The 22,801-nt window shown below is 44.9% G+C and overlaps 2 protein-coding genes across 11 annotated transcripts in view; one reads left to right on the forward strand and one right to left on the reverse strand.

Moving 5' to 3' along the window:
- CNOT1 (CCR4-NOT transcription complex subunit 1) overlaps positions 1-14,792 on the forward strand; it is a 98,130-nt gene extending 83,338 nt beyond the window's left edge. For 5 of the 9 annotated variants that reach the window (XM_043981414.1, XM_043981416.1, XM_043981415.1 and 2 more), the window contains 14 exons: positions 1,207-1,349; positions 2,352-2,460; positions 2,574-2,743; positions 3,021-3,273; positions 6,128-6,376; positions 7,385-7,548; positions 7,803-7,920; positions 10,534-10,635; positions 11,053-11,226; positions 11,469-11,618; positions 12,405-12,585; positions 13,421-13,553; positions 13,966-14,100; positions 14,457-14,792. In XM_043981414.1, the coding sequence (XP_043837349.1) occupies positions 1,207-1,349; positions 2,352-2,460; positions 2,574-2,743; positions 3,021-3,273; positions 6,128-6,376; positions 7,385-7,548; positions 7,803-7,920; positions 10,534-10,635; positions 11,053-11,226; positions 11,469-11,618; positions 12,405-12,585; positions 13,421-13,553; positions 13,966-14,100; positions 14,457-14,535 (2,160 nt within the window). In that variant the 3' untranslated portion in view covers positions 14,536-14,792. The remainder of the gene's footprint in view (positions 1-1,206; positions 1,350-2,351; positions 2,461-2,573; positions 2,744-3,020; positions 3,274-6,127; positions 6,377-7,384; positions 7,549-7,802; positions 7,921-10,533; positions 10,636-11,052; positions 11,227-11,468; positions 11,619-12,404; positions 12,586-13,420; positions 13,554-13,965; positions 14,101-14,456) is intronic. The other 4 variants (XM_043981418.1, XM_043981421.1, XM_043981420.1 and 1 more) reach the window with 1 other exon arrangement.
- Positions 14,793-16,204: 1,412 nt separating this feature from the next.
- Positions 16,205-21,653, reverse strand: SETD6 (SET domain containing 6, protein lysine methyltransferase). Of its 2 annotated transcripts, XM_043981424.1 has the most exons (9): positions 21,555-21,653; positions 21,282-21,368; positions 20,877-21,021; positions 20,655-20,796; positions 19,496-19,690; positions 18,879-18,999; positions 17,569-17,749; positions 17,272-17,414; positions 16,205-17,123 (listed from the first exon to the last, which is right to left on the reverse strand). In XM_043981424.1, the coding sequence occupies exons 1-9, from the start codon at positions 21,579-21,581 to the stop codon at positions 16,812-16,814; spliced, it is 1,353 nt and encodes a 450-aa protein (XP_043837359.1). In that variant the 5' UTR covers positions 21,582-21,653; the 3' UTR covers positions 16,205-16,811. The 2 variants fall into 2 exon arrangements, with proteins under 2 accessions (XP_043837359.1, XP_043837361.1); XM_043981426.1 differs by lacking the exon at positions 19,496-19,690.
- Between the last annotated feature and the right edge of the window lie 1,148 nt (positions 21,654-22,801).

A 22,801-nucleotide genomic window follows, 5' to 3' on the forward strand; every position in this document is an offset into this window, starting at 1 on the left:
TAGATCAACACACAATCAACATAGATTTTTAAAGTAAAGGCTGGCAATCAAGTTATTGGTATAGTTAGGGACTGCAAAATCTAAAGAGAGAAGATTTTTGGGGTACACAGGTAAAAGAACTGGGAAAGATAAGGAGGGATAAGTTAGACAATCATTTGGCCAGAGCCTTAGGCATGAGAGAATTTGTACCAGGTCAGAGGACACATGATTTTCTGAAATGAAATTAACCTACAGACTTTTATTGGGCAGCTACTGGGTATTAGATGCTGAGAATACAAGCACAGAGAGATAATCCTTACATCAAGGTGCTTACATTCTGTCTCTGAATGGATACAGAATATAAAGAAAATACACAGGAGGGAGGGAAGAGAGCATCAGCAATTGGGGATCCAGGAGAGGCTTCAAACAGGGGTCCCTCTTTTCCTTCAGGTCCTCTCTCCAGCCCACCTTTTGTGGAGTGGCGGTGAGGAGAAAGAATGTATTTTGGGGGACAGCCAGTGAAAAAGGCAAAGAAATGAGAACTATATGGAGTTTTGTGTGTGAGGAACAGTCAAGTTTGACTGGATCACAAGAGACTGAGGGGAAGAGAGGAATGGCCAATGGGGCTAGACAGACAGGTGGGGCCAGGTTGTGAAAAGCTTTTAAAGCCAAATAGAAGAATTTGGATTTTATCTGCATGGTAGGAGGGGAACCACTGACATAGTTAGATCTGCTCAAAAGGGAAACTACTTTGGCAGCAATGGTTCAATTAGATGGACTAGGGAGAAACTTGAGACCGATGGTGCTCAATTAAGAGGCTGTTGTAAAAATTCAGGTGGTAGCTGTGTGAGTGGAGAGTGGATGTGGAGAAAGAAACAAGATTTGGCAACTGATTGGATATGTGAGGTGAGTGAGAGGGAGGAGTCAAGAAAGATTCTAAGGTTATGAAGTGGGGGACTGGAAAGATGTTGGTGCCTTTGATAGGAAAAGATGTGCAGGTTTGGGCACAAAATTCAAGGGAGAGGATATGAGGGAGATGATATTTAAAGCGATCAGGGTGGAAACAGTAGTGAGAGGTGAAACAGAAGGCATGTAAGAGGAAGTTAGGGAGAGCCTTGTGACTCACTGATTGACAAGCCCTTGGGAATAAATTGTGGTTTGGGGCTAGGTTTTGTTTCTGGCTGCAAGTATATGTGGAATGCTGATTTTATTCTTCCTGTTCTGTAGGCTGTAGAGGGCTTGCTAGATGCCACAAGTGGTGCAGATGCGGACTTGCTGCTACGTTACCGAGAATGTCACCTCCTTGTACTGAAAGCGTTGCAGGATGGGCGTGCATACGGGTCTCCATGGTGTAACAAACAGATCACAAGGTCAGTAGCCAGATGTAAATGCATTTGTCCTTCACGTGTCCAAGGTTTTAAATGTCCTCTAGACAACCCTTTGGTACCAGATTAATGTACAGACTAATTAATTGGCTTCTCTTTCAGAAATGCCGAAAATTATTTAATCCTTAAATTTTTTAAGCTTCTTATGGAAAAGGGAAAAGTTAATATTTGTTTGAAAATGAGCAAATGCTTTGAGTAGAGCATTCTACAGTTAAATAATTTTATGTAGATACTTCTGGTTTACAGGACTTGATGTAAAGTCATTCTTTGAACAAAGAGTCATTTTCTTACTGTGGGTATAGTTTTGTTAGGTGCTGGGGTGGGAAGAGAGATAAAGGTTAATCGAGGCACTCTCTTTCTTTCATAGAGCTTATGATACCTATTGGGGGGAAAAACAGCTCTCACACACAACATAAATGAACCAGCACCTGGTTTTGTAAATAATCTGTTGTCTCCCCCACCCCTGTCCCCCCCCTTGGGGGGAAGTTTTGCTACTATGGGGCATCAAAGAATTCGTTAAGGAGAGATAGCATTTGAGGTAGACTTTAAAGGGTGGAGGGGAGCCCACTGGATGAAGGGTGCTGCCAGAAGGAAGCCATTCGTGAGCAAAGGTGTGCCAATGACTCTGAGGATGGACTGGGTCTGCTGTGGTTATACTATGATACCATAAAAAATGTGAAAGACCATTGTTGACTTGTTGGTACCCCAGGTTTCTTGAATTTGGCACACATTTTCTTTTTTCTTTTTTTTTTTTTTTTGGTGAGGCAATTGGGGTTAAGTGATTTGCCCAGGGTCACACAGCTAGCAAGTGTAAAGTGTCTGAGGCCAGATTTGAACTCAGGTCCTCCTGAATCCAGGGCCAGTGCTCTATCCACTTTGCCACCTAGCTGCCCTACACATTTCCTTTTAGGTATGAAAGAGGTCCTCTTTCTTTACCATCCAGTATACTAACCTTATGTCAGTAAAAACAAATTTTAACTTTTCTAGGTGCCTGATTGAGTGTCGGGATGAGTATAAGTATAATGTGGAAGCAGTAGAATTGTTGATTCGCAATCATCTAGTTAATATGCAGCAATATGATCTTCACCTGGCTCAGGTAAAAGGGGGGGGGGTGGTCATGACCTTGAACTGAGTAGGAGAATCTGTCCTTTGGGAAGCCTTTTTGCCCAGACTGCTGCCCTGCTGATTCTGTGGTTTCTTTCTAACCAGTCAATGGAGAATGGTTTGAACTACATGGCTGTGGCATTTGCTATGCAGCTGGTGAAGATACTGCTGGTGGATGAAAGGAGTGTGGCCCATGTGACCGAGGCCGACCTGTTTCATACCATTGAGACACTAATGAGAATCAATGCTCATTCCCGAGGAAATGCCCCTGAAGGGTGAGGATCACACAGTAGGCTTTTAATTCTCTGAGGCTGCTTCAGAGCAAGGGATTTCTATTTCAAGGGGGAGCATCTTGCTGCCAAATGGACTTTGTTTTATGTTGGTGCCTAAGTGTGACCACACAGAACGGAGGCAGCAATGTGGAAGAACTGCACTAGTGAGCAATGTATTGGAAAGGAGACTTTGGAGTGATTTTGGGGAGTCTTTTGAGGCGCTGTGCTTGTGGGATCAGAAATGCCTCACACAACCCTCACTCTGCATTTCTTGCCCCAGGTTGCCGCAGCTGATGGAAGTGGTGCGATCAAACTATGAGGCTATGATCGACCGTGCACATGGGGGCCCCAACTTCATGATGCACTCGGGCATCTCACAGGCCTCTGAGTATGATGACCCCCCGGGCTTGCGGGAGAAGGCGGAATATCTGCTGCGGGAGTGGGTGAACCTCTACCACTCAGCCGCGGCCGGCCGAGATAGCACCAAAGCCTTCTCTGCGTTTGTTGGACAGGTAGAGCTTTTGGAGAGAAAGGTGCTTTTTATTCGGCATAAGTGGGGTGTGGCGCTTCCAATGTCACTGATGGCCAGGAAACTGCTAGTGTAGTTAAGGAATGCTATTATTTTTCTGCTTATGTGCATACTTTCAGCAATGTCCTAGTTTGTTAGGGCTAGAGTATGTATGACTAATCACATGCTGGCTGATGAGGCTGCTGAGTAAATCTAGCCAAAGGTGTGCTTTATTATGAGATCCTTAGCAGCCCTGAGCAAATAGGGCAGTTAATGGGGTCATAGACTAATTTTAATTTCCTGAGTTAAAATTCTCTAAAGCAAAACCTTAGTTCACTAAAACAAAACCAAAATACTTAAGATTGGCAGTGCTTTTACTAGCATGCAAGTTAACTCTAGCTTATTATTCTACACTAAATTTAAGCAGATTGGTTTTTTTTTTTTTTTTTTGAGATATTTTATTTTTCCCGTTAGCAGATTGGTTTTAGGAAGTGATTTTTGATCATGTGAGGTGGATTTGTTCAAATTGGAACTCTTAACTGCAAGTGTCAAGAATAGGGCACTGCCTGAATGATTGACAGTGACCAGTGAAAAGGAGAAATGCAGTTCCATTTATCGCCATGGTGTAACATAAGTTTCCCTGTTGCTTATTCCCGTTGGGTCCTTCTAACTTTTTTTTTCCAAGTGCCCTCCCTTGCCAAGTGTTCACAGCTTTCATATTAATCATGTTGGTCAGTAACAGCTTGGTAAGAAAGGGTCCCATTTCTGAGAGTGCCATGTAGCATCCTTTCCTTGGCTTCTCCTCCTTCCCAAGTTAAGAAAACTACCACAGGGTAGAGGTCAGACAGGACCACATCTTTGTTTTTTTTTTAATTAATAAAGTATTTTATTTTTTTCCCGTTACATGTAAAGATAGTTCTCAACTTTTGTTTATACAAGCTTTCCAATTTCAGATTTTTCTTCCTCCCTCCCCCCTCCCCTAGACAGCAGGTAATCTGATACAGATTATATATCTATATAATAACATTCATCCTATTTCTGCATCAGTCATGTTATAAGAGAAAAACCAGAGCAATGAGGAAAAACCTCAAAATAGAAAAACGGTACCAAAACAAAAGAAACAGTACGGTTCATTCAGCATCTGTGCTCCGTGGTTCTTTTAGGGCCACATCTTGATTACTGAAAAGGCATGTGGTAGTTTAGATTTTTAATGTATTAAAAATGCAATTTATTTTGCCAGGTTAAATGTCAGTCGTATTTTGTGACAAACTTGCTTCTTCAAACCCCAGGAGAGGGTCATGTATAAAATCTCCCTCACCCTAGGGGATATGTAACGTGGGTCCTGTGAAAAGCTTTTTTTGCCAAGTTTATGGCTTTCCATATGGACAGAAGCACTGAGGATCCATTTCCTTTGTTCTATTTCATGGCTATGGCACCTGTCACGTGTTTGCACTGATCTGCCCTCTTTTTCAAAAAGGAAATGGTTGCATTTCAAATTCTGTTAATGTAATTTCCCATTTACCTTGTTCCCCTTGATTTTGCAGTTCCTAGACACTCTACTTCCTCTACCCCCAAATAAAACATACACAGAACCAAACACTACATTTTGTTACCTTGACACCTGCCTTTTTTCATTTTCCTTGCTTATCCAATTTAAATGTATTAAAACCAAAATCCCCAGTCCCTTGGGGTTTTTTTTCTTTTTGGTTATAGCTGTATTGTTTGGAGCAGAAGTTTTCCTTTATTGGTTGAATTAATTTAATAACCTCATCCTGCTTCACCTCTAGCCTGTGTGCAGTGTAATTTGCAAATCCCTTTTCTTGTTTGTTAGATTTTTCTTTCTTCCGTTTTATTTTACTTGTATTATGTGCCTATGATTATTAATATGTATCCAGCTGTAGTACTGCAATTTAAAGAATGAACCCTCTTTTCCATTGGTACCTTCTGCTTTTATTAAAGTAGCTTTAAAATTAAACTTTGTAGAGTTCCTAAAGATAGTTGCCAACTAAGGCATTTTTCTGATGAATCAATAATGATCTCTAAGAAGTTGATACTGTTAATCTGAAATTCCTATAGTCCTCCCAGGAAAAAAGGACTTGCTTTAATAAGCTATTAAAAGTTGATTCTTGGTCATTTCCATAGCCGGTTGGGCAGGTAGCTATTATTCTCAAGCTGCTGTATCTGCCCTCTCCCTTAATTTCTATATCCACTGGGGCAGCTAGGTGGCACAGTGGATAAAGCACCGGCCCTGGAGTCAGGAGTACCTGAGTTCAAATCCGGCCTCAGACACTTAACACTTACTAGCTGTGTGACCCTGGGCAAGTCACTTAACCCCAATTGCCTCGCTAAAAAAAAAAAAAAATTCTCTATCCACTTTGCCCCATTAAGTTGGGGCTGGTAGCTGGAAGAGTTGATAACTTGGCATTCCAGATGGGAAAGCCATTCTCTTGTGGCATCTGAAACTGACTAAAGTTGGGGCTTTTAAGTAAGAAGAAATGGCAGTTCTGATTTCGGAAGACTGTAAATCTGAAGTCATTCCAGTGGTACAGAAATGACCTTGTGTTCTCAGAGGCTGTGACCACGGGGTTTGCTCTCTGGCAGGTCCAACCAGTTTGGGGACGCTCCCAGTCAGTCATGCTGACAGTGGGCACTGTTCACCAGAGGAATCGTGTAGCTCAATTCAGGCTGGCCTCCAAGTGATGGACACAGGCTGCCTCCACTGTTGGAGAGGGTTTATGAGGAGGTGCAGCACACTTGTAAATGTCATCTATGGATCATTATTAAGTCATCGCTTTCTTGAAATGTTGAAGCCATCTAGAAAGCTGTTTTTTGAATCGTTTTGCCTTGTATTTAGGCCTTGTTTCTTGTCTCCACAACAGATGCACCAGCAAGGAATCCTGAAGACTGATGACCTCATAACAAGGTTTTTCCGTCTGTGCACTGAGATGTGTGTTGAAATCAGCTACCGAGCTCAGGCCGAGCAGCAGCATAATCCTGCTGCCAACCCCACGATGATCCGGGCCAAGTGTTACCATAACCTGGATGCATTTGTGAGGCTCATTGCACTTCTGGTCAAGCACTCAGGGGAGGCCACTAACACAGTCACCAAGATCAACCTATTGAACAAGGTTGTCTATCCTTCTTGACTATCACCTCCCTCTCTTTGCTGTTGGCTATGGGAAATGGCCTTAGCCTCTGGCTAGTTAACGAAAGTTATGGGAGTCATTGGACAGTTACCATAAGGAAGGAGTAATTTCTGATGGACTCAATCATTTCCCAGTTCTGATAATTTCACTTACTGTGTTACCAAGTAATAGTCAAAATTTAACTGATTTGATAGTCTTTAAAAATCAGGTATTTCGAATAGAAACTGATTTCTGAAATTTCAGATTTCAGGTTTTGCTTCTAGATTGGAAATTATTAGACTCAATATGTATTGGACATTTGATTCCCCTGGTCACAAAGGCCAGATTTAGAAATCTTGTGTGGCTCTTGACTTTACTGGTTATGTAGTCAATGAATGTTGATTCATGAGCTCAAACAGTATTGTGTTTAGCCAGATAAAACTGTGTCCTGAAGTAAAATCCCTTCTCTTGTATTTAGTTTCATAGGTTGTTACTACTATATAAAACCCAGGTACTCAAATGTCAGTGAGCCAGTTTTGTGAGGGGTTTGGGGTTGTTTTGGGGGTTGTTTTTTTTTTTTTTTTGAGGGGGCGGGTTTGTATCTAGAAGAATTTAGGCAAAAATCTGTTTAACAGGTACTCACTGTTGTGAGGAATATATAGTAAGTTGCTTAATTGAGACTTACCCAGGTTTGGGCGGGGAGGGGGGGGCGTTGTTTCTTTGTTTTTGTTTTTGTTTGTTTTGTTTTTTGGGGCAATGAGGGTTAAATGATTTGCCCAGGGTCACACAGCTAGTAAGTGTCAAGTGTCTGAGTTCAGATTTGAACTCAGGTCCTTCTGAATCCAGGGCAGGTGCTTTATCCACTGCACCACCCAGCTGCCCCCCAAGTTATTTTTTCCTATGGAGTGCAAGTGGAACTTCAAGAATGTATGTTTTAAAAATCTGTAAGAAAAAAAGTCTATATATGAAATTTGTTCTATGGTCATGTACTGATATACTTATCATCTTTAGGTTCTTGGTATAGTAGTGGGCGTCCTTCTGCAGGATCACGATGTTCGACAAAATGAGTTTCAGCAACTTCCATACCACCGAATTTTCATCATGCTGCTCTTAGAACTAAATGCTCCTGAACATGTTTTGGAAACCATTAATTTTCAGACACTGACAGCTTTCTGGTAGGTGCTTGATCATAACATTTATTAGAGCCTTTTGGTTATGTCACTGCTTTGGTATAATTTTTTGGTAGTCATTTGTCATAGGTAACTTGCAAAGAGATGAAGCCACTTTTTCAAGTTATCTGATATTCTTAAGTTAACGTTTGGGGGGATACCACTGCATTATTTATTTTGAACTTTTTATAAACTGTGCTTGTAATAAAGGCGTGTTTATGAATATATATATATATATATATATTTTTTTTTTCTTCCAGCAATACATTCCACATCTTGAGGCCTACTAAAGCGCCAGGCTTTGTGTATGCTTGGCTTGAACTGATCTCGCATCGGATATTTATTGCAAGAATGCTGGCACACACACCACAGCAGAAGGTGTGGCTGTAGTCTGTCTCCTACAGATGAAGACAGTAATGAGTCCCTGTGGGGTTTAGGATTTAGTGCAGATTTCTCTTAGCTAGATGGCTGGGGGTAGTGTTGGCAGACTGTTCTTTGAAGGAATGAAGGTAGTAGAGCTCTTAAGTGGATTTCATTTTATTTCTTTCGGTTAAACTTAACATAATCTACATCAGAGAAGTATCTATATTTTACAGATGAGTAAATTGAGGCTGAAAGTTGATGATGTTCACCATATTCACCCAGCAGTTATCAGTTTGGAACCTGGTTCTTCTATTTCCAAGTTTAACTCTTTCTATCATGTTACTGGCCCTCAGTTCTCTTTGAACAAAAAGATTGTGCATATCCTCTGTTCAGCAAAGTCTTCTTGGTACATACAAGGTAGTAGGAAAGTCAAGGACTCTGCCATTAGAAATGGAGGTAGTTAGGGAGACACAAAAATAATTAAGTTAAATAAAAGTGCAAGGCAGAATGGGATTGAATGCTGAATCACTTGTGAGGTATTGAAGTTCATAGAAATTTGACTTCATGAAAGACAAGGAAGGATGAGGTTTCTATCCTGGGACCATAGGATTTTAGAATTAGAGGGGATTTTAGTGATCCAGTGGCATTTTAGGCCTCAGTTTCCTCATATAGAGAGAAAAGTGACTTATCCAAGGTCACCAAAGTAGTTCAAAACAATAAGGCCATTTGAACCAAGGGACTCCAAATCAAATGCTCTTTGGGCAGGGCTTTCAGATGGTAGCAGAAATGTCCTTCAGAGTATAGAAGCAAGCTGAGTTTGAAGAAACTCCCTTGTTATCTGCCTTTGATCTGTAGGATTTAAAGATTCCTGAGTTGGTGGGACTTGAGCTAAAGCTTGAATGGCTATCATTTCCATAGGATGAGAACAGGGAAGGGGGCATTTTAGAAAGAGCTATAAACAAGAGTATGCTGGAATGGATGCTGCATGTTCTTCCGTATAAGGTAGCATGACTTGAGCAAGGGAGTGGTGGCAGTCAAGAATTAGGGTCACACTTTGGCGGGGGCAGGGCTGGAGGGGAGGCTTTTATAATGAACCAGGGTGAATTAGGGCTGAGAGGCAATGACCTAAAGTGAGGAAGAGGTCAGATTTAATTCTGGGTAATGAGTGAGGCTTGGGTGGCTAAGACGATGTTGATAGGATTGAAAGTTTAAATAGGTTTCATTTCAGATTAGAAGCCATCCAAGTGGGAATGCCTAGCTAGACTGACATAGAAATGGTAAGAGGCTGGTAGAATTATCTGGACTAAGAAGATTAGACTTTGGAGAGTACGGTGCACAGGGACAAAAGTCGTGACTGCGAATTAGCCGTCTTGGGAGGAGTTGGCATCGATGGTTAGGGAACTGAGTTAGGCAGTCACTGGCCAAGGAGACAGAAGCAGAAACAAAAACCAACACGGTCTTCATGAAACTGTTACGCTGATGAGGGAACATGAGATCTTCAGTGTTAGATCATGAAGGACATTGACTTGGTTTGCTTCAGAATGTCATCCTAGTAGTTTAGATCAGGGTTTGTTAAACTTTTTCCACTTGGAACCCCTTTTCGTCCGAGGAATTTTTATGCAACCCTGGGTATATAAAGTAGGTATACACACCCAACTTTTACTGCCAAATTTTTCGTAGTCCCCCACATTCAGTTACATGACCTCATATGGGGTTGAGGCTCACAGTTTAAGAAGCTTTGGATTAGATGTAGAGAATAGTAAGAAATAGGGAAAAACAAAAGACTAGATAAAAAGAAAATAAGTCATATTTCCTTTTGCCACAAACAGAATAGAACAAGATTGGCAATTTAGTGTAGGTAATTGGTTAAAGTTTCCTGGTTTCCTGGTTTGTTTGATTTTTTTTAAAAACAAGATAGGGTGGGACTTGCACATGTAAATAAAGGCAGTGAATGAAGAGGGGATTGCTCATGATGAAATGGTGAGGGAGGTTAGAGGGGGTGGATCCTAGACAAGGTTGGGCAAAAGAAAATGTGATTGATAGCCTAGATTGAGAGGTTAGGTAAGGTTATTTGCACAGTTTTAGGGGGGAAATGGGACTGGAATTGGAAACTTGCTTAGGATAGTCTAACTTTTTTTTTGGCAGGGCAATGAGGGTTAAGTGATTTGCCCAGGGTTACACAGCTAGTGTCAAGTGTCTGAGGTAGGATTTGAACTCAGGTCCTCCCGAATTCAGGGACAGTGCTTTATCTACTGCTGCCCTAGTCTAACTTTTCTTAAAAAATATTTTCAGTGTCTCACTATTCCTTAGTTAAAGGTCATTCCCTTGCTTGACCAAGGCTTTTAAGAACTATATACTAGATTTTTTTAAAGAACATGGATTAGGTAGGACTTTTAAAGATCTTGTTGAAACCATTTTTTCTTTCAGAGTAGGGGCAGTTATGGATCTTAGCTAATAGTTTAGGTAGATTTTAACAAACAATTAAATAATTATTCCTGGGTTAGTTTGTGAGTAATCCATTTGTAGCCTGAGATTCCCTTTATAATGAATGCTAAGAAAGCTATCTAGTCAAGTGAGTGTTTTGGCTTTACCTAGTTAATCACTCCTTTTCTTTATCTTGTCTCCTAGGGCTGGCCTATGTATGCCCAGCTATTGATTGATTTATTCAAGTATTTGGCTCCCTTCCTTAGAAATGTGGAACTCAGCAAACCTATGCAAATCCTCTATAAGGTAATTTATTTTGGTTTGTCAAATACTTTTGAATCTTCTAAAGCCTCAGTTTAACCAGTGGGGCCCATAGAAATAATCTTCAAAATGAAAGTGAAAAATCAGCCTCTTTTTAATGATTTCTGAATGTGTTAGGAGCATGTCCTCAGTGTGGGAGCAAACAGTAATACGTCTAAATTATGACTCATTTCTTTTGAATGAGAGTATAAGCTCTCCTTCCTTTCATCTGGATCAAACTTGGAACCAGAAGAAGAGTGAGTGTGTGTGTGTGTGTGTGTGTGTGTGTGTGTGTGCGCGCACTCAAACACATGCCCCCCCCCCACACACTCTTACGCATGCATGTACCCCATGCATGTCTGGTGCTGAAGCTGCTGATCTTTTCCACTTTTTCCTCCCTGTAACCCTTTTCTAAATACACAGGGTACTTTACGAGTGCTGCTGGTCCTCCTGCACGATTTCCCAGAATTTCTTTGCGACTACCACTATGGATTCTGCGATGTAATTCCACCCAATTGCATCCAGTTAAGGAATCTGATCCTGAGTGCCTTTCCACGAAACATGAGGCTACCCGACCCATTCACTCCCAACCTAAAGGTAAAAAGCTATAATGGTGGCAGCTCCTAACTCCTCTGCCACATTTAGAGCTGCCTGTCTACCATGTGCAGAGAAAGGTCGCGGGGATTGCACATCACTGAGGCGTCCCATTCTGGGGTGGCTTTTTGTGCTCAGCTTCCATGGGCACGGCCAGCATTTTAAGAGTTCCGTGTTGAAGTGGGTATGTTTTAGAACTGCTTTCTTTGCTTCTCTGAAGGTCTTTCTGCCTCTGTCCTTGACAGGTGGACATGTTGAGTGAAATCAACATTGCTCCTCGGATCCTCACTAATTTCACCGGAGTGATGCCTCCGCAGTTCAAAAAGGATTTGGATTCCTATCTTAAAACTCGATCGCCAGTCACTTTCCTGTCGGATTTGCGCAGTAACCTGCAGGTTAGGTTTGCACAACTCTTTAGTGTACTCTGTCCTCTTCTCAGTGATGATGCCATGCGGTGATCACAGTGGGTGCTTTAAAAATGGTTCACTCCTGTGTTGTCGGGCAACTTGGTTTTCAATCAGTACTTTCACAGAATCATCAAATTTGAAGTTTGGAGGCCACCTAATCTCAGTCATTTGAGAAGTTAGGTGAGCCCGTCTGTAACAAGTGATCCTCCGACTTGGCACCTAATCAGAAGGCCGGAAGCTCCCTTGGTCCTAGACACAGTTCATTCCCCTTTTGGCCTGGATTATATTTTTTTTTTAGTGTTGGTCAGATGACATTTACATGGCATTATGTCTAATTAAGCATTTATACTAGTGCATAGGAGTGGAGGCAGCAGTGCTGAGGTGTGTCCTATGCTAACTATGCCCACTGTGCTCCATCACTTGGAGTCAGACCCAGGTGCTCCTCTCACTTTGAGTACCTGCCTTCTAGCTTTGACAGGACACTTAATTTTCTTGATAGAATACTTTGACATAGTCTCCCCCTCTCCTGTCTCCTGGAACCCTTCTTCCAGGTCTTTTACTCCTTCCTCTTGATGGGGTTGGTGCCAGCATTCGGAATGTTAACCTCACCTTGATTGTGTTGTGGCTTGGACAATGAAGAACATTGTCAGGGATAGAGCTTTGATCACATGGCCCTTCTCTCTATGCCTCAGAAATAGAGGTTTGGGCATTTCAGCAGTGAAGCGACCTAATGAGAATACTTAGTGATGCCTTAACGTGGGTTTTGCTCCCTAGGTATCAAACGAACCTGGCAATCGCTACAACATCCAGCTGATAAACGCACTGGTGCTCTACGTCGGTACTCAGGCCATCGCCCACATCCACAACAAAGGCAGCACGCCGTCCATGAGCACCATTACTCACTCGGCGCACATGGACATCTTCCAGAACTTGGCTGTGGACCTAGACACAGAAGGTGAGTGAATGATGGGTGATAGATGGCCTTTCGGCAGTAGGGCAGTGTGCCTGTGAGGAAAAGGAGAAGGCGTAGGTATGCTGAGGAGAGGCTCTCCTTGTAATCGGGCATTGTGGATTGTAGAAGATTGCAGGATGGAGGAGAAGGGCGCTGGTCAGACCTTCTGGGGTCCGAGCCTTTATTTCTTCCCAATACATACAGGTAGGGAGGTGGAAAAGAGAGTTAGCAACTGGCTCAGTTGTGAATAATAATGTTTATTAGCCCCTTCATTTATCAGGCACTTAGGAAGTTTATGAGGACTTTCCTCACAACAGCTGCTGCTGCTTTTTTTTTTTTTTTGGCAGGGCAGTGAGGGTTAGTTTAGTAAGCCATTATTTATTTATTTTTTTCAGGGCAATAAGGATTAAGTGACTTGCCCAGGGTCACACTGCTAGTAAGTGTCAAGTGTCTGAGCTGGATTTGAACTCAGGTCCTCCGGAATCCAGGGCCGGTGCTTTATCCACTGGGCCACCTAGCTGCCCTGACAACAGCTTCTTAAGGACAGGTGGTGTGACTAGTGTTGTTCCTGAGGCCTTGGGAGCTTGTTTTACCTGTGGCCACACAGTAAATGTTGGAACTGGAGCTCAGGTCACGGCTTGCACTAGCCCAGTGCTCTTTCCATTTCCTGCCATGATTCCACCTGCAGATTATAATTCTAGCTGATTTCACTGAAAGCTTTCTAGGATGTGAAATTAGAAAACCGGGTGCCAGGCTGCCTGAGCAGTTGAGCATGCATCCCAGCCTTGAGCCCTTCAGTAGCACATAGAACCTTAAGTCTCATCATGATTGTCTACAGGTCGGTACCTCTTCTTGAATGCAATTGCCAATCAGCTGCGGTATCCAAACAGCCACACTCACTACTTCAGTTGTACCATGCTGTACCTTTTTGCAGAGGCCAACACTGAAGCTATCCAGGAACAGATCACCAGGTGAAAACTCACGCAGTCCCATAGTTTGGTTTTTTGACTTGGGGTCCCTGGATTTGGGCGGGGGGAGCTGGGGCATGGATAAATTTCAGGGTTTGATGAATTTGGATGGGAGAAAGATTACATCTTTATTTTCACTAACCTTTTAACTGAGATCTAACATGTCTTTTATCTTGAGAGGTCTGTAGAATTGCAGACTGCCAGACAGTTCTGTAACACAAAGATGGTTCAGAATCTGTTACACAGCATCATCCCTAACCCTCACCCCTGGTCCACTGCTGTGTGAAAGTGCAGATTAAATCTTAAGTGACCCAAGTTGTAGAAATGGTAACTGAAAAGTTGAATGAATCTACATGCTCTTGTTTCTTTAACATTTCTTCTCTACCCCCACTCCCCCAAATGTCTTCTGTCACAGGGTTCTCTTGGAACGGTTGATTGTAAATAGGCCACATCCTTGGGGTCTTCTCATTACCTTCATTGAGCTGATTAAAAATCCAGCATTTAAGTTCTGGAACCACGAGTTTGTTCACTGTGCCCCAGAAATTGAAAAGTGAGTTGCATGTGGTGTGATTTTTGAACTGGAAAGGGATAACTTGAGAATGGTGCAGAACAGTCCACATTCTCGGGTGGGCTTGACTTTCTTGGGGGCTGTCAAGAAGAAATAGGTACTTGAGGTATAGCAGGAAGGTGTTCATGCCCCATTGGGAAGTTTTTGGAATTACATTTAATGTGTTCAAGCCTCAGATGTCTAAATACACTCATTGTATAGAGAGACTAAAGAGCCTAAAGGCTGTGAGACTTTTTATGTTGTGGCTGAGGGTACATGTGCCAAGACTCCTTGCTAGTTCCCCAGGGTCCCTTAAACAGGACCCAACTCCTCTTTAACGTCTCATTCTCTTCCTTCAGGTTGTTCCAGTCAGTGGCACAGTGCTGCATGGGGCAGAAACAGGCTCAGCAAGTGATGGAAGGCACTGGTGCCAGTTAGGCGGGCTGCCTCTTGTGCTGTGAGTGAGCCAGCCTGGAGGGCCCCAGGCCGCCGAGTGTCACAAACTGACTGACTGAAGAATCCTCCTGGCTTTTGCTGACCTTTCCAGCCCCCTTGGGAAGAGTCTCCCATCTTTGTGGGCACGTTCCAAAGTTTAAATACATTTTTTTTTTTTGACTCTTGGCCAAAATTTAGAAGATGCTGTGAATATCATTTTGAACTAGTGTAAATACATGGAACCGAAACATTTGTCTGGACTTTTTGGGTTTGTGCAAATTGTGTTAAAGGCAGGTGGATAAACTGGCGCCTGTTCAGCTTGTAATAAAGGGGCAGCTGCTGATGCCAAGCACTTGTCTAGGGCAGGTCTCCTTGTCCTGACATTCCCGGACTCCCAAAGAATATTGAAAAGCCAGTTTAATATTATGTAACTTATTTTTTTCTTTATGTGGACAGGGGACCTTTAAAATCACTAAGTTGTTAAAAATGTGGATGTGTTGGAATATGGGGTGCTATGGGAATGGGGGTGGGGGGGAGGGCTTGGGATTAAGGTCCGTTTCTCTCTCTCTCTCTCTCTCTCTCTCCCCCCCCCCCCCCTTTTGTCCTCCCCTCTTTTCCACCTAAAGCTGACAGCAGGGAACACAATAGTTGGAATAACTTCTCAGTTCTGCTGGAGAAGACATACTTTGGGCCCTATGGGACAGGGTCAGCTCTTTATCAAGAGAAACCAAACCAGGTCTATAGCATTTTCCCCTTGATCCTGACACTTGTAAATTGTGGGGGATGGGAAGGGGAAGGGAAATAAATCTATGAACTGCCCCCCCCACCCCCCTAGCTCCACCCCACCCCCAACAGCCACACAGTCTAAGTTTGTACAAAGAACAAAGGACCAATACAGCCCATTTTGTAAGGATTTTGAATGTTTTGTAAATGTATTGGTCCATGTGTTGTATTTTGTAGCCTTTATAGTTCCTGGCCTTTAGTTCTCCCACTTCTTGTATGTATATGCATACTGTAGTTCTACATTAAAAGTCATGACATGCACTCCAGTCCACTGTGGCTTTCTCAGTAGTGGTCAGTGCTCGTGGCAAGGATTAAAAACAGTCTGTCCCTGCCCTGAACAGCCACAAGGCACAGGACAGGCATATGTAGACTAGGACCCTGGCTCTTTTTTGGATTCGAGAAATTGTCAGACTCCTAACTTAGTGTCTCCCTGTATATATTATTTGTCACTACCATTAGTGACACTGAATAGAGGTGATGAACAGTCTGTGAAGGGGTATAGTGTCGAAATCTTAGGGTGTCATTATTTTTGAAAACTTTTATTCTGGCTAGCTAAGCTCATGGGCATGTTTGTCTCTTCAGAAGGCAGGCAATGCTGCTGTACCTAGTGGTATCTAGAAGTGACCAGATGGGCTGATTGCCCTCAACATTGTCTGTTTGCACGTCTTCACCCACCTTGACAGCCTTAGGTGTGGATGAATTCATTGCAGGACATTGTAATACACTGGGGGGGGGGGAGGAGACTAGTCTTAGGCCTTATATAAATTTCTTCTAAGCTGATGACATCTCTAGACATTGAGGTCCTCTATCTTTATAATAGTCAAAAGCCTAGGTAGGGCAACTATGAATTAAGTTTATTCCTGCAAATCATGCTAATTTAAAGAAAAACAACAGTGCCATACTTTTATATTTCATGATCTATAGTTGGGAGACTAAAGCAGAAATGACCTAGGAAAATTAGGCCTGGCTGAGGACCAGAATTCAGCTCTTCCTGCTGGCCCATAACTACCTGTGTGACTACCTTGGAGAAATCATTTAACTTTGCTGGACCTAATTTTTCTTGTCTATAAGACGAAGGGAGGGTTGAATTAGATGGCCCCTGACATGTTCATTAGGTTTGAAGAGATGGAGCCAACCCCACTTAAGCTTGAATTTCAGTCATTTTCACTAAAGGCAGTTATCAGATCACTAACTAAAGCATTTTTTCCATGCCAGCCCTGTAAAAGTAGGTAGTATGATCCCTATCCCCATGCAGTTTATCTTCTTCTGTCTCCTATGTTCCAACATACGTTGGCTTCCTTATTCCCCCAAGTAAGGTTTGAATCATTGCAGAACTAAGGAATTTTATATAGCACTAACCTAAAGTCAATACAAAATACAGCAAAGTTCAGACCGTAGGAGTTGGATCCAAACAACCACATGAGAAGCGATTTCTGCTCATTTGCCTCCCTGGTTTGAAGAGGGAAGCGGGGGAGACCAAGAAATGAGGCCAGAGGCTAGGAGCTGGTCAATTCCAACAACTGATGCAAGATCTGTTTCTGCCCGTAGCGCACCTGCAAGGCCTGTTCTTCCCTCCAGCTTAGTTGGGCCCTAGCTGCCTTGTTGCAAAGTAGTTCTTGTTCACTTTTGAAGTCTGTGGCATAAGCCTGCAGGGTCAGCAGAGTACTGTTTAGGAGGAGTGTCTTCCATGAAGCTTTGAGTTTGGGGATAGTTTTATTGGTCAGTGTTAAGCTGTCCTCACCATCATCTTCCTCCCAGCCATCTTGTTCCTTAAGTTCCCTGAAGTCCTTGGCTGGCATGCAAAGCACCTGTAATAGGAATAGAGAAAGTTAATTTGGATTCCTTCCAATTTAAGAACCATACTTAGTTTTCAGACTCCTCAAATTACTATTAGGCAAATCCAATTCCAAACTGGGTTCACCCCTTGGTTAGCAAGCTTGATCAATTCTGTTTCACCTTGAGTGTAGCAGACAGCTCCTCCTCAGTAAGCACCTCCTCTCTACCGATCACAAATGCACCCTCCTCGCCTACCATCTCCAGCTGGCACAAGAAATCCCAACGCTCACATATTAGACGTCTCTCTGCCTCCGTTGTGGCTCCTATGGAGAAAATAAGTAGAGGAAGAATTTTCTAAGAGTCCTTCCCTTCAGTATTTGTATTTGGGAAGTATGTTAAGAAACTGAGAAATGGTGCTCTCTGTAGCCTCTTCCTTGCCCTGCCCCTTCCCCCCCCATTCCCAGAAGGGGTACACACCCTGTAGGGCCGCTGCACGCACCGTCGCCATCTGAATGTCAGCCGTGTCATCTGTGTTCCCAGGATATGGTTCAGCAAAGCCATACATGTGGAGAAGTTGCCAGTTAGCCATCTGGCCATAGGTGTTAAAGATCTCTTGGCCTTTATGGATTGGCTGGGTGGCTACCATTCTTAAATATTCCTGCAGAAGAAGCAGAGAGCTGAGGATCCATATCTGTTAAATCACCTCCCTCTTCGGGGAACCAGACCAGATGATAGCTCAAATTCTGTTCTTCTATTATTTTTGTTAATCTAGAGGAAAACATGCATTGAACTATTCCCAAGATTTGATAGCAAGAAGTAATAGAGAAAGGCAGAAATCGGAGTTAGAAAGTTTGGGTGCCACTTGCCAGATAGGGTTTTGGCTAAGCTCCCACTACCCCACCTGTAAGAGGAGAGGAGGTGAATCCCTCCTAGCTCAGCACTTTGACAACTTTAGGATTAGTTTAGTTTGCTTTGGTTGCTGTTTGCTAATGCTTGAAGAAGCTTCTCGGCCTTCAAAAAAACTTGAGTTGGATCAAAGAGGAATGAAACATAAAGCAAGAGCCAAGAAATGACCCAACAGGAGGGAATAATGAGGAAACCAGGCAACCCGCTGATACGTTTTTCTAAGGAAACTACTGTAGAAATAATCATAGCTCACATTTATATAGTGCCTACTGTGCTAAGCATTTTACAATAAGCATTTGAACTTGTCTTACTGTATGCATTGTGGTGTCCCCTTGCTGCCCCTGCATCTGTAAAATTAGATACAGCAAAAAACAGCAAAGGGACCTAGCCCTAGGAACATGGCGCTCTGTATCTCACTGTCAAGAGCCAAACATGGCATTTCACTTGAATCCTAAGTGAATAGCATCCTACCCCTAGAGCTGGAAGGACAATGAGGCCCAGAAAGTCATGATGTGCCTGAAGTTTGCAAGTTTTTCATTCCTGCCCTCTGAAATCCCTCAGATAAGCTGGTCTGCATTTCTACTGTTTTGTTCAACAGAGGTTGGTGATGCCTCTGGAGCAGTAGTGACCAGTGACCAGAGGAGAACAACAATGGAATAAGAAGCCGGTCCTATTCCTTGGGTCTGCTTTAAAGAAAACAATTCTGACTTAGAACCTAAGGGCTGATGACATTCATTAGTATACAAGTATAAGCATTAAATATGCTAATACCAAGCTGCTTCTATTCATATACTCATGTATTTGGGGGGGTAAAATTAAACTACCACTGCACAAGAACAGTAATTATGTTGGCCCATCTAGTCTAAAATGTAACCACTCACTGGAGAGTATTCCAGATTGGCATTGTGGTCAGCCACATGGTTCAGGATATCTGCAGCTGGCACCATCATAGGGGGATTGGGCTCCTTCTCATCCTCCTCCTCTTCAAGGGGCTCCTGAAAACTACCACAAAGAAAGAAGAACTGAAAATGTTGCCACAAAGGAAGGTGAGGCACAGGCCTACTCCAAATTGATGATGGGGACAGGAAGATGAACTACTCTTCCCATCACTTCCCACTAGATCGACACCTCTAGAGCAGAAAAGTCACAAGGTCTTATGCTTCAGTCCAGACAAGGAGATCTTAACCTTGTTGTGGACTCCTTAATCATTTGTAAATGCACAAAATCTATAAGATCACAAAGGAAACTATATTAAAATAGTTAAATCTTAACGCAGGTTTGTTGACCCTAATTAGGGTAAAAGCTCATAGGATAAGTGGCAGAGCCCAAGGTCAGTCAATGAGCATTAAGTGCTAGACACCAAAGAAAATAACTAAAAATAATTCCTAACTTGAAGTTTGTTTTATTGTGGGTGATTGTCAAGAAATGGATTCTCCCAGCTCCTCCTTTAGCCCAATCCTGTATCCCTAAAGCATAAGCTACCCAGAATGCTGATCACCTGTAGGCCATGACCATGGCCACAAGTTGGCGGTAGAGCTCCAGAGACTGGGCCTGGAGGGGAAAGATGTCTGGATGGGCTTCCAAGAAGGGCAGGACAATGGTGCCATACTCATGGCTGATATTGGCCAGGTCCCTTTCCACAGCTTCAGGCACACCAGTACCCTGCAGTAGCTGGCTGCGCTCTTCCTCAGACCTAGGGGGAGAATGGGTCAAGGGCCCTCATGAACACCAGGGATGCCAGAGCTTCCATCGAGTCAAGCCCCCTTACTTTAGAGACTGGGAAATGACCCAGAAAGAGCAAGTGACTTGCCCCAGGTCACAGGCCTGACGGGGTCAGAAATGTTGGGTTCATTCTGCTTCTGCCACTTAGTTGTGTGTGCTCAGGAAAATGCACTCTCAGGGCTTCAGCTGCCACAGCTATAAAAATGAAGGTGGAGGCAGCTAGGTGGTGCAGTGGATAGAGCATGGCCCTGGATTCAGGAGGACCTGAGTTCAAATCCAGCCCCAGACGCAATACTAGCTGTGTGACCCTAGGCGAGTCCAATTGCCTCACCAAACAAAAAAACAAAGGTGGCTGAACTAGATGGCTACTAAAAGTTCTCTAAAACCCCTACATCTGTGATCCTGCTGCTCAGCTCCGAGTGTCGGAGGGCGTGGGTGGCCAGTCGCAATGTGCTTGGTCCCCTTCCTCTAGACATTTGGGCAGCATTGCTTGATGAGCAATCAAGGCATGAGAAGCAGTGCTTAAAAGCAGGCTGCTGTCCACTGCAAGACAATCCATGCTGGTCCCTGAATGCAAGCAGACCACAAGGCTAGGAAAAGTTGGGCTAAGGCCAGGCCCCTGACCCTCAGTGAGTTTATGCCACAAAGAGGGTCATTCCCCTTTGACCCTCAGTCTCGTTCTCCGAAATACCATTGGATTTACTGAGCTCCAAGGTCTTTTCCTCCCACCAAGAGGAGCTTCTAGTTATTTTTACCAAAAAAAGACAATCGCAAAATTAGAAAGGGGAGGGGGAAAGATGGAGAGGAGAGGAAAAGAAGGATGGGAGGGAGGAGGCAGGCAGAGTGAGGGGAGAGAGGGAGAGACGGGGCAGTGTGAGGCCCCCTCCCCCCGGTTCTTCCGGCTTTCATGGCCCCCTCCGACCCCAAGATCTCACCAGAACATGGGGTGCTGCAGGCTGCTCAGGGGCGGCCAGAGGGAGAAGTAGCACTTCCATGGGGAGTCCTCTGCCAGGTACTCGTAGAGGAGGGCCAGGAGAAGAGGTACCCAGCCGGACTGGCTCTGCAGGGCCCGATGCTCTGCATGACAACCAGGACCCTAGTCACTGCTGGGCCCTGGAGCACGGGGTCCTCTCCCCATCTCTCCCCCGGCTCCCTACCTTTCTCCAGGAGGCTCCGGATGCCGGTGGTTTCTTGGGACAGGAGCACGGCCCGAGGTACCACGAAGAGCAGCTCCCCGCGCTGCACGTCCTCCAGGGCCACCATCCCGTAGCCCGACACGGTTCCTTCCCGGCTCACGGAAACCTGAAGCCCTACAGATTGAGGCTCCGCCCCCTCCCGCGGCTTCCAGTAGCCACTCGCGTCCGGGCCCCCCCTTCCCCCAGCAGCCAATGGCCCGCCCAGAAACATGAGCCTCGTGGCTCTTAGGCCCCACCCTCTCCACTACTCAGGCCTCGCCCCCGCCAGCAATTTCCAATGGCCACCGATGCTCGGGTCCCGCCCCCTCATTAAACTACCAATGGAGACCGCGCTTCCGCCCAGAAGCCCGTCCCCTCCGGGCTCACCTTGGGACTCAGCTCCAGTCCGACCCTGCGGCACCAGTCCAGGAAGGCCGGGAGAGGGTCATCTCCGCCTCCGGAGGCTCCCTCCACCTAAAGAGAGAGAGTCAGGGTTCGGATCCCCTGGTTCCTCCGGTCACGGAGGCCTCACGCGTGCTGGTTCGGCCCTGGGTCCTTGCAGGTGGGGGAGAGGGCGCTCCTCGAGCGCGAGACAAGGTGGGGCCCTCCCCCTTCTTCCCCACTCCACCTAGCCCCAGCTCCGAGTGCCTTATTCCTTACCCTCGGCCGCTTCGCAGCAGTCGCCATTGTTTGGGCTGCGCGTGGCTGCCGCGCTCCCGCCGGCCTTCCTCCTGGGGAGGCCCGCCCATCTCTTAAAGGGGCCCGGACTACCCCTGATACGGGAGCCCGAGAGGGCCAAAAGTGATGTCCGGGGCGCGTTCCTGCTGCCCCGCCCTCTCTCGCTATGCGCCTGCTCCGGGCGGGGCAGCAGAAGCGGAGTGGGAAAGAGCTCTAGTGGAGTGTGGGGTGGCTGCTAGGTGGGGGCCTCCCCTTTCCCACAACCCCCATCAGGTGGGCGGAGCAGGGAGGGAGAACAAGCACTGATTAAATGCCTGCTGTGTACCGGCCCCATCTCATTTTGATGCCAAGAGCCCCTTGTGGATCTCCCTGTCCCCACCCCCTATGCAGCCATCTGGGGGACCTCGCCTCAGGGCTGGCCACCACCCTCAAATAATATACATATACATATATGATACATGTGTGTATTTCAAATCCAGACTGCAGGCGAATGCTAGCCGGGTGGCCCTGGGCCAGTCACTTCACCCCGTTTGCCTCAGTCTCCTCATCTGTCAAATGAGCTGGAGAAATGCAAACCACTCCTGTGGCTTTGCAAAGAAAACCCCCAATCGGGTCACGAAGAGTCCGGCAGGACTGAAACACCTGAACAGCTACAAAAGTGCATATAACACATACAGACATACATATGATACACGATACACACGCATATATAGTTACAAGTATACATGGTTGGTGGGTTGTTGTTTTCGAAGAGGACCCAAATGACATCATCCGAGTCCAGGTCCAGTGTGCCCGACTGCAGCCCATCGGACCAATCCGAACTTGAAGGTAGACCACGATGTCAGGCGCAAATAGTCCATGTGAACATTTGGGGTGGAGCTGCCCCTCAATTTGTGCACCTCACGTTTCTTTGGAGCTACTGTGATTCTGCCTTGCGCATAGAGCAGAGCGCCTTCTTTGATGCTGGCACACCACGCTGGGAGGGCCTGGGCCAGAGTCTCGCATTCCATTCCAAAGTTCGTCAGGGAGACTTTGCCTATTCTGACCTCCATGGGGGTGCTTCCTTGTGTGAGGTCTCCTTAAAATAGTCTTTTAGGCAAATGTACTTTTGGCTTTCAAACGACTAGCTCAATGGAATTGCACTTTCTGCAGTTCAGCTTGGGAAAGGGCCTCAGTGTCCATACTTTATCTTGCCAGGGGATGTTCACAATCTTCCCAAGAAAATTCAA

This window comes from Dromiciops gliroides, chromosome 2, assembly GCF_019393635.1.
Source record: "Dromiciops gliroides isolate mDroGli1 chromosome 2, mDroGli1.pri, whole genome shotgun sequence".
NCBI classification, from domain to species: domain Eukaryota; kingdom Metazoa; phylum Chordata; class Mammalia; order Microbiotheria; family Microbiotheriidae; genus Dromiciops; species Dromiciops gliroides.